The sequence below is a fragment of the Buceros rhinoceros genome, unplaced genomic scaffold (assembly GCF_000710305.1).
Source record: "Buceros rhinoceros silvestris isolate BGI_N320 unplaced genomic scaffold, ASM71030v1 scaffold10733, whole genome shotgun sequence".
NCBI lineage: Eukaryota > Metazoa > Chordata > Aves > Bucerotiformes > Bucerotidae > Buceros > Buceros rhinoceros.
In genome coordinates this window covers 35,994-45,806 of record NW_010404223.1, presented here as the reverse complement: position 1 = coordinate 45,806, position 9,813 = coordinate 35,994, and the positions used below count along the sequence as shown (strand labels likewise).

General features: G+C 45.8%; 1 protein-coding gene across 1 annotated transcript in view; it reads right to left on the bottom strand.

Moving 5' to 3' along the window:
- ATP2C2 (ATPase, Ca++ transporting, type 2C, member 2) overlaps positions 1-9,813 on the bottom strand; it is a 24,751-nt gene that overhangs the window by 8,037 nt on the left and 6,901 nt on the right. Inside the window, exons 4-15 of the mRNA XM_010133312.1 lie at positions 8,533-8,622; positions 8,415-8,450; positions 8,261-8,322; positions 7,030-7,138; positions 6,808-6,957; positions 6,652-6,720; positions 5,784-5,859; positions 5,480-5,546; positions 4,261-4,385; positions 2,191-2,288; positions 1,368-1,469; positions 457-546 (exon numbers count right to left, since the gene is read on the bottom strand). Of these exons, the coding sequence (XP_010131614.1) occupies positions 457-546; positions 1,368-1,469; positions 2,191-2,288; positions 4,261-4,385; positions 5,480-5,546; positions 5,784-5,859; positions 6,652-6,720; positions 6,808-6,957; positions 7,030-7,138; positions 8,261-8,322; positions 8,415-8,450; positions 8,533-8,622 (1,074 nt within the window). The remainder of the gene's footprint in view (positions 1-456; positions 547-1,367; positions 1,470-2,190; positions 2,289-4,260; positions 4,386-5,479; positions 5,547-5,783; positions 5,860-6,651; positions 6,721-6,807; positions 6,958-7,029; positions 7,139-8,260; positions 8,323-8,414; positions 8,451-8,532; positions 8,623-9,813) is intronic.

Here is a 9,813-nt window from a genome sequence, read left to right as displayed (position 1 = left end):
TGCAATATTGACTTAAAAAAATCTTGGTTCACATAACCATGACTAAGAAAAAGCTAGCAGATGACCCTCTACCGTACTTTCTAGTGTGGCCTGATCCTGCTCATTTTGCACCACTCTCTTGTCTTTCTCCTGAACTCTTAACTGGCATGTGAAAAAAATACTAAAAAAGGCAGCCTGGTGTGAGCCTGAAATAAATCCATTGTGCAGCGGAATTGCAGAGATTAACCAAACAACTCGATTATTGCTGCTCACACAGAAGCTCAGGGAAGGGGTTTTTCCATGACAAGAGGTTTACATGGTAGAGGTGTACATCTACGACCCTGGGAGAAGAGACAAGGATAGATTAAAACCAGTCTGGGAACTTCATCAGAGAAATTGATCTCTGTGGCCACACTTAATAATATCACTCTTTTTTTTTTTAAACATCTGAATAATTTTAAATCTTTACCATCTTACCTTCATGGCAAGGGCAATGAGCGCTCCTTCTGTGGGCTGCCCCATCACACTGTTTTCCCTGATAATGGCGTTATTGACCACACACCCAGCCTGCAGAAAGGGACAGATTTACATGGGTTTTTTTTTTTTTCCATAACTAAATTCACAGCTTTGTCTCTTTAAATGAAATAATGAAAGACTGGAGGATGAAAGCAGCCACACACCACAAGATGTGCTACTCCCCATAGCAGCATCTCTTCACATCAGTTCTCACACTTTCTAAACCACCTCAATCCACAGGATACACCAATATTTCGGTAAAATGTTACATTTTGTATAAATTAACATCAGACAAATCATGATATGTATCTAACAAGCTTCATAAAACATGAAAATAAAAAGTGCTTTCTTCTACTGTTGCTTTTAATGTCCAGTAGGGATAAAATAGGACCTAATCTCCCTTTGGGAGTCCAGCTCAGATCATTTCAGTACCCAAACACCCTGCTTTACCCTACAGTTGAACATATAAGATTTTATTTCATGCTAACACAAGACCCAGAGACCATCACGGTGCATTCATAAATTGACCACATAGCCAGCTGAAGTCTAGAATCTTTTAAAACATTCAGGTTTTTAATGTGGTAAAACTCCCTGGTCTCTCCTCTGCCAGAGTTGTTTTTTCATCCAAAATGTCATTGACACTTTAAGCTGATGACTCTGGTCTCTCCCTACACATTTCATGATTGATTCCACCCATAAACTCCAGGTATTATATCACAATTACCCGCAGCCTTTCCAGGAGAAAGCTGTAGCACAACTGTTCATTTGAGAGTGACAAGAGTGGCTCTTTTTCCACACTCATTACCCAAAGTGATCTGTGCAAATGAAAAGTGACTGTAAATAGGACAAGCTGGTTCATAATTTATACTCACCTCCACTAGTTTCCCAACTGAGACATTGGAAAATTCTTTAAGGATCTTCTTTGATGGCAGAAGATAAACGTTTCCTTCTCCGTTGTAGCCCACCCCACCGACCTGAGGAAGGGAGAGACAGAAAGGGCAGATTTCCCAGTGCCAGGTGGGACTACCCAGAACCTATGTACAACGGGGTGCACTCGAACTGCTCATTTTGAAGGTGTGCTGGGATTCTTCCCAGCTCAAAGCAATGCTTGTAGGGAGAGCTGCAGGTAGTGAAAGTATAACAGCAGTAGAGAAACAAAATGAATCAGCCTGTTTTACACAACTTGTTTGCCATGAGTTCTTAAGTCTCTTGCAGTCAAGAGACTCTCTCTCAACTGAGTCTGTCAGTCGAGAGATCCAGCCCTTGGGCAGCAGTGGGGTCACTGGTTTTACCCTACTAAGGACTGGCCCGCGTCTCCACTGCCTTACCTTTGGCTTGCCTGCCGTTTTCACCCACTTTGCACACAAGTGGAAGGACCAAGTCACTCACATAATAGTTATCCCTACAGAAGGGTCAGTGGTAAATTTCAATATTTACAATAATTGCAGAAAACAGCAGATGATGTCAGTGATCACCTTTGTTTATGGCATCTGAGCAGCTTTTGGACACCCAGCCCCACCTCTGCCTGTCTCCAGCACCACAAAAGTCCGTTCTCTTTAAAGGAACCCGTGATGTGCAAGAAACTGCTTGGTTTGGGACTGACTCGGCATCCCTCGTCTGGGCCTAACTGACCTCCCAGCAAACTGGTCCTGCTGAGCTTGACCAGGAAGGTCCATAACACCGCCTCGGCCATACCTCTGCCTGGAGCCCATCCGAGGTCACAAGCCGAGTCACTGTCATCTCGTTGGCTGTCAGCGTGCCTGTCTTATCTGAGCAGATGACATTGCAGCAACCTGATGCAGGAAGGGTTTTAATCAGAGCTAATAAATAATGCAACTTAACAACAAGATGCAGAAGAGGGAGAACACGTTTCGGTGAAGTTACTCAAACTGCCCCAGTGAGAAAATGGAGAAAATACCAAAAAATGGTTGAGTTTCCTAACAGGGTGCTGTGAGGAAAGGATTTGAGTGCAAATCAGGGTATCGTGCCCATAATTTGAACATGAGATGTGGCAGGAGACATCTGAAGAGGGCCACGTTGTCTTGAGCATTGTGTAGCAGGCAGCAAAAGGAGGCTCTGATCCCCAAGGAGTTGACCAATGCTTCCGAGCTGCGATATCACACAACAGAACAGCTGTTACAGTCTGAAAAGACATATCAAATTCCCACTCGGCCACAGGCTTCCTCAGACGGGCCATTTAACCCTTGCTTCTCTAAATCAGGAATAACAGCCCTTCCCTGCCCCACCAAGGGATTGGGAGGGCAGATGTGCTAAAGGCTGTTAAAAAACCCAACCAAACATAAAAAAAACATAGCTAAGAGCCAGAGCTGCCCCACTCGTCCTCTGCTCTGTGACAATCCTGCTTCAGCAAAGCACACGTCTTCCAGGGCCTGGTTACACCGCAATACAGCAAAGGAGCGAATCAGCAGAGTCCCCATGTTCAAGCCAGTTTCCACTCCCAAGAAAGGGAAAAATTACTTAAATGCAAAAAAAAAAAAAATCAGACTCCACCTCCTTTCTGAGTCTGAATATCTCCCCTGTCGCTGGAGATCACTACACTGCTTTGGCACAGACCCCCCAAGCACAACAACCACCAGGCAACAGCCTGAAGACAATAAAGGGGATTTAATTAATTGCGGTTTTGAAGGATTGGCACAGAGCAAAGCCATCAACTTCAATATTTTCAGTTATTTGTAATGAAAGAACCAGATAAAGGAGGAGGATTGTTTTTCCTCCTTCTCAGACGTGGCACAGCCACTCTGTGGGAGAGTCTGGTTTTTGCTTAGGCTGTCTTGCAGGGGACCCGGGCATTTGGCAGTTACGCCTCTTTGGGCGCAGCCCCGCCAGAACGAAATTCTTCATGAGATAAGGCCGTTTCAGATGTCCTGGGTCAGGGCAGATACAATAAAATAAGGGTGATAAGATTTCTTAACTGCAGAACAAACAAGGGCAGTTCAAACAATAGCAGCATTTTCAAGGAAGAGATTTTAGCTGAAGGATCTGGCTGTGCAGCAGGTACTTGCAGCAGGCAGGGGCCAGGCTTGGCATTTAGCGTACTTTTAAATGTGGTGCTAAGTGAACAACATGTCTTCTCCTTCATATCATGGCCACGCTGACCAAGTTCAGAGTAGCAAAGCCTGGATTCAAGCAACCTGGGGATGAGGGCCAGTTTGAAGATAAGGGAAGGCAGAAGAATAATTTCCTTACAGTTCATTCTGCCCTGCAGTTGTGAGGATGGGCTGGATGCCTTCTCAAGGTCCTCTATGTCCCTATTTTCCATGACTCTTTGGATATACAGGAGATAGCTACACAGGCTGTGAAAGGACAATTGGTTTTGTTCATGCCACCAAGCTCAACTTAAGGAGCTGCAAGGTTTTTCACCTAGACACTAAAGAGGGGGACAGGATGGAGCTGCAGGATGATCCCACAGAACGGGGGATCCCGTTGGAGAAACCAAACTTTTCAATCCAACCAGGACATACATGTCTGCAGAGGGGCTCTGCTCCCCCTGGGCCAATGCCATGGGTTGGGTTGCACCACTCCCAGCACCCGCCTGTGTTAATATCACTAAAATAAGGGAAAAGGGTGAGAAATACAGGGTAGAGAACATCTTAGGTCCAAATGGGTTGCTCTGGCCCCATAAGCATATCCCAAATTTGTTTTGTTTAATCAGACCAGGGCTCACTTGGCCAGTTGGTTGCTATTCAGCTCAGATTTTGAAGCCTGGAGAAGTGACCAAGCTGTGCGGCCCCTTTGCAGCCTTACCTAAGGTTTCTACTATGGGCAGCTTCTTCACAATCACCCTTTTCTTGGCCATCCGGAGAACACCCAGCACCAGCGTTACAGTGACCACAATGGGCAGGCCCTCTGGGATGGCAGCCACCGCCAGGCTGGGGACAGCAGAGACACAACAGCTTCAACACAGGGGTCAAACTACAAGTACCAACCAAAACGTGCCAAAGGGACCTTTCCACGGCGTGGGTTTTCCCGTTTATACACGTGTATCTGAACAGGAGCACGCAGCGCTAACTGCTGGGACTTCTGGTATGTTCCAACCACAACAGCAGGATATTTACCCAACCCTCCAACGTTTTTCTGGATGATTTTGACAGATCAGTTACTTTTCTTCTTTGCATTGCAAAGAGCATTAATTTCTGGCTAAGCAGGAGTTGTGTTTCATTTAATTTATTTAACTTTGAGGACGGAAGTCAAATATTAGCTGCTGGCTCCTTGCCAACACACAGCTCCTCATCTTTTCTCTCACATGGGGCTACAAGCTATGGTGGGACACAGTCAGCCTTCATCTGTCCCTTAGTTATTCCTTGGGTAACTCTGAACATGTCCAGGTATGTGCAAAAAGCCACCAAGGACATTTGAAACCATTGGCTGCTCTCCAAAACTCAGGCTTAACCACTTTTCCTTGCCACCAGGAGACTGGAATGGGCACTGAGGCAGCTTGGCTTCCCTGCAGCCTCCTCATCCATAGTTTTGTTTTTATTTCTATAGAATGCTTTTTTTTTTTTTAAAAAAAAATATTTTAGAGCCATGACAACACCAAGCAGCAGGTTTTATAGGTGCTGGTAAAAGCACACAGTTTATTGTGTTTGGTTAAGGGGTTGTTGGAGCTTTTTATGCTCATGAAATGTGCATTGCTATCTTTAGACGTAAATCCAGTACGAACAGCAAAGAGTCATGTTTGCTGTTGCTACACTCCCACTAAATTAATAGTAATGACAGGAAATGACATTTGCAGCAGGATAAGGTGGAAGAGCCGCTGAAGACTTTAAACATGCTGATTTCCAAAATTAAATAAACCAAACTCCATTGCAAAGCTCACATCAATGTCACCAGCACAAGATCAATACCTATTTACGACAGGTCTTACTCAAGTTCTCTTTTGTGAAACATCCATTGGTTTGAAGAGGGAATTCCCAGGGATGTGTTTCATTAGAACTCAAAGAGAAAGGTGCTCTCCAGTCCTCACCTGACTCCAATTGTGAACATGCTGAGGAGATGCTTCCCTTGCAACCAGCCGATGAGCATTATTAAACCTGGTGGGGGAAAACGGTCCAATTAAAAACCTTCCAGAAATTCATAAATCTCTAACCTGCTTTCACTGGGTACTGAATACACAATGAGGCCCCAAATCTCTCCTTCTGAGGGTTCAAGCAGTGACACCTCGAAGTCCAGGAAACCCACATCAACAAGTACTTGTGGGAAAAGAGGCCCTGGAGCACAGAGGGCCTCCACAGCTGCCCAGGCAAGTCTGAGCATTGTGTCCTACTCACCGATTATGCCAAAGGAGAAAACAGTAAGTTGCTTCCCCAGTCTGTCCATGCTTTTCTGGAGAGGTGTTTTGGGAGTCTGGAAACATCAGGGAATAGCTGATTATCTTTGCTTGTTATGTAAGAGGATGACACTCAGCCCAGAACGCGTGACCCACACTGTCCTGGTTACCATTACTGTGGTCCCTACAGCTGCCCTAGTGCTTACCCACCCCAAACCCCCAACGGGGTCTGCTGGGCACAGACCATCTCTGCCTCAGTGTGCTTGAGACAGCTGAAAAGTGGTAGAAAAAGAAGAATTCTACTAAATCATAGCTGGAGAGCCAAGGTACAGACAGACTAAGGGCTAGATCAGAAAAAGATCTTAGTGACTGGGTCCAGGACGGGATAACGAGTGCGCCAAGCCTCTGGGACAGGGATAAAAGAATCTGGCCCTCCATCCCTGTCCCAGAGGCTTGGCACGCACTTTACCTGGAAGTGTCTACTGCTTTGCTGTGATTTCTGGCATTAATGGCTCAAGAGTTAACTAGTTTTTGGACTCTCACCTGTGTGAGCTCTGGTCCGTGAAATTTTGGCACGTATAGAAGTAAAATTTTGTATGTGTAGTGGAAAAGCAGGGGAAGAAAACACCATAGTGTTGAGTGTCTACTAAGTGAGACACAAGCTGAGCATCACAAGCCTGGATTTAGAAGCCTAAATCCTGCTTAGAACCTTCATTTTTGGATACAGCACTCTGGTGTCCTGCAGGCACACAGATGTTTTGTGGCAGAAACAGAAGAGAACTCAGTGCCCTGACTCTTGGGCCAGCCCCTCCTCACAGACTGTCATCCCGAACATCCACCATTTCCAGAGAGACACAGAGGCTCTTTACCTCTTCAGCTTGCATCATTTTGAACACCTCTCCAAACTGTGAGTTTTCACCTGTCCCAATAACTATTCCCTGAAAAGAAAGGAAAGAGAGATGGAGATGAAAAAATCTAGAGATTCTGTAACTAGTTGTGAGAAGATAGAGACCGACAGGACTTACTTTCCCCTTCCCATATCGCACCAGGGTCCCCATGAATACGACGTTGCTCAACGTGGTTATGTCTCGGACTTCTTGTAAGGCACTGTCGGTCTTGTTGCAAGGCTCAGCTTCTCCAGTAAAACTGGATTCATCCACCAGCAGATCTGTAACCTAAGTGAAAAGGCACATTTCTGGCTCTGTTTAGACAGAAAATTTCCAAAACAGGCTCTCGTATGGATTTACCTCTATCAGTCTGAGGTCTGCAGGAACCCTGTCACCCACAGACAGGTATATGATATCTCCAGGCACAAGCTCTCGTGCTAGAAGATGCTGCAGTTTTCCTTCCCTCAGGCTACATGAGACAAATGGGAAAAAAAAGAAAAGAAACCAGGCTGTGAGGTTTTTATTCCTTCTGCAGGCTTGGAAATGCGACTGGCGAGAAGCAAGAACTTCCCTGCCCCAAAGAGCTTCCAACGTAAATAAGAACATAGATAAAGATGAGGAGAGAGGGTTCTGTTCAGGTTGGGCTGGTTTAATTCATAGAGATGGGCAGGTTTCGGAAGACTTGCATGTCAGCAACAAGCGACCTAAGTACTTCTGCAGTAGATAGGAGTGACAAGAAGGTGCACTGACCCACGACTCATGTTTTAAATGCTGAAATGCAGATTCTTCAACCTAAAAATAAGCTTTTTAAAGCTAAAGTCACTGCTGGCATTTCACTATTGTATTAAGAGTGCAGCCTTTTAAGCTGTTTGTTAGATGCTTATGATGTCATATCATAAATAAAGACCAAACAGTGGCATCTGTTAGATCCAGACCTGGGAGAAGTTTGGAGCAGAAGAAAACCCCAGGCTCTGCCTGCAGTGCAAGGCTTTCCTCAGCCTCACAGCTTGTTTAAGTTGGCTGTGACAAATCTGATTTGCAGAGACATAAATAGGAAAAGCGTTTCACGTAATCTATGGCACTGATACCCAACATCAAAGCAGTAGGGAAGCGCTATCTGATCCACCCTAGAGCTGCTCCATGGGCAATGGCACGACTGCGTTCACGTGTGGCTGATCTGCGCCTGGTGTGCCCCTGCCTGGCACATACATACAGCAACGGGCAGGCATGGGCGAGGAAGCCCACGTGCACCTCCACGCATAATTCTGCGCCAAAAAAAAATGCAGGTGAGGATTTTCCTACGTGGGGTGTCAGCAACACGCAGGAGGCTGCAGGGACCCTTATGCAGGGTGTGGGGTGGGATATTTCTGGGACCCTCCTGTCTCTCTTCATTTGCTCAGTTCTGCTGGGTGTCTGCTTCAAAAAAAATCAGTTATTTCACCCCCTGTGACTCACAGCTGTACCCACGCACAGAGCCATCGCTCCAGAGACCAGCTTCTCATTACATACATGACAACCTGAAGTAATTGCCCGCACCCATCAGCTCTGCTCCCAAACCCTGCTAAGCCCCCCCAGAGCAGACATGCCTCACCAGTTGCACTCAGGGGGCACCAGCTTGTTGAGTTCTTCCAAAGATTTTTCCGAGCGATACTCCTTTTAAATGAGAAAGGAGAAGAAAGCCAAGTTACACAAGAGGGCTTGCTCATGACGGCCCCAGCCACGGAGCCGAGCTCCGGCAGACGTACCTGGATGAAGGCCACGGTGACCACGATGAGCACTGCCTGTGAACAGAGAGGTGTTACAGGCATGGGCTCACCTGCTTCAGAGAGCGAAGGGCTGGGTTGCAAGAGAGGTACCACCTACCATGGTGATGCTCGCAGCATCCTCATATTCTTTCGTGATTACGCTTACTAAAGCCGAAGCCAGCAACAAGAGAATGAGGGGATTTTTGAACTGAAAAAATAAAATTCCAACAGAAAATTAAACATGGAGTTGCTGAAGCTGAGCTGGTCTCATCTAACCAGAAAGGACTAGCTAGGTGGTTTTGCTGCTTGCTCAGGACAGCAGCATTGCTCTGCCCAGAGAGAGGGTGCAGCACCTGTGGCCAGGCTGATGTGTGTCCTGTGCCTGTACAGGAGAGGGGCAGCATCAGCAACCACTGGGAAAAGGCTCACACACAGAGACACCAGAGAAAAGAGAGCTTCCTCTCTTTTCCCTGCTTGCAGAGGCACAGCTCAGTGCTGCAGACACAGTGCAGGGATGACTCTAAAAGTTCCTCAGAGGCACAACAGGTACAAACAAAAACTCCATTGTCTTTATAGAATTCGAAACCAGAAATCCTCTTTCTTTTAATAATCTGCAGAACTCTGCACAATGCCCAGCACTGCGGGAGTCAGATCCTCACTTTGCTCCACTTTAAGCGCAGATCTTAAGGATCCTTCTCTTCCCTGAGAGGGGAGCAGCTCTGTTTGGCTAATGTGAGAACTGAGATGAGGGAATTAAGGCAGGCAAAGACACAGCTGCCTGCGCAGGAAACAGGAGCGCGGCCATGCACAGTAGGAAAGCCAAGGCTTAAATTTATTCCCTGATGAAGCCAAAGGCAGAAGCGGCCTTTGTTTTTCTTTAGAAAGACTGGACTAAAGGGGATGCTTTACAAAAACAGCAGCTGGAAGAAGCCATGCCAATGTTGGCTGAGGGATGGTGTTAAAGCATAGAGGTGTGAATGGTGGGAGACAGCAAGCAGCTCTCCCAGAGAGACGAACAGGTTGCTGAAGGATCAGAGGAGCACTAAAGGGTTCAGCTGGTGTCCCCAGGAGAAACTGCTTGTTAAGGATGAGCAGGAAAAAAGCATTGTCTTACTTTTTGTTAAGAATAAAAGAATTTTTTACAATCACCACGAAGTCTCTTCAAAGTGCTTAATGACTATTGATCTTATAGAAAAAAGTGACAATCCATGAAATAAAAATAAAGTATTTCAAAGCAACTAAAATCTTCATAATCCAGCCAAGCAAGAATAAAAATCAGTTGAATTTTTGGTTGAAAAGAAAAAAAATGAAAAAGGTCCTTCTTGTTTGGCTAAAAGCCCTAAAAAAAAAAAAAAAAAAAAAAGGGGGGAAGACCCCCCAAAAAAAACTAAACTTAAGG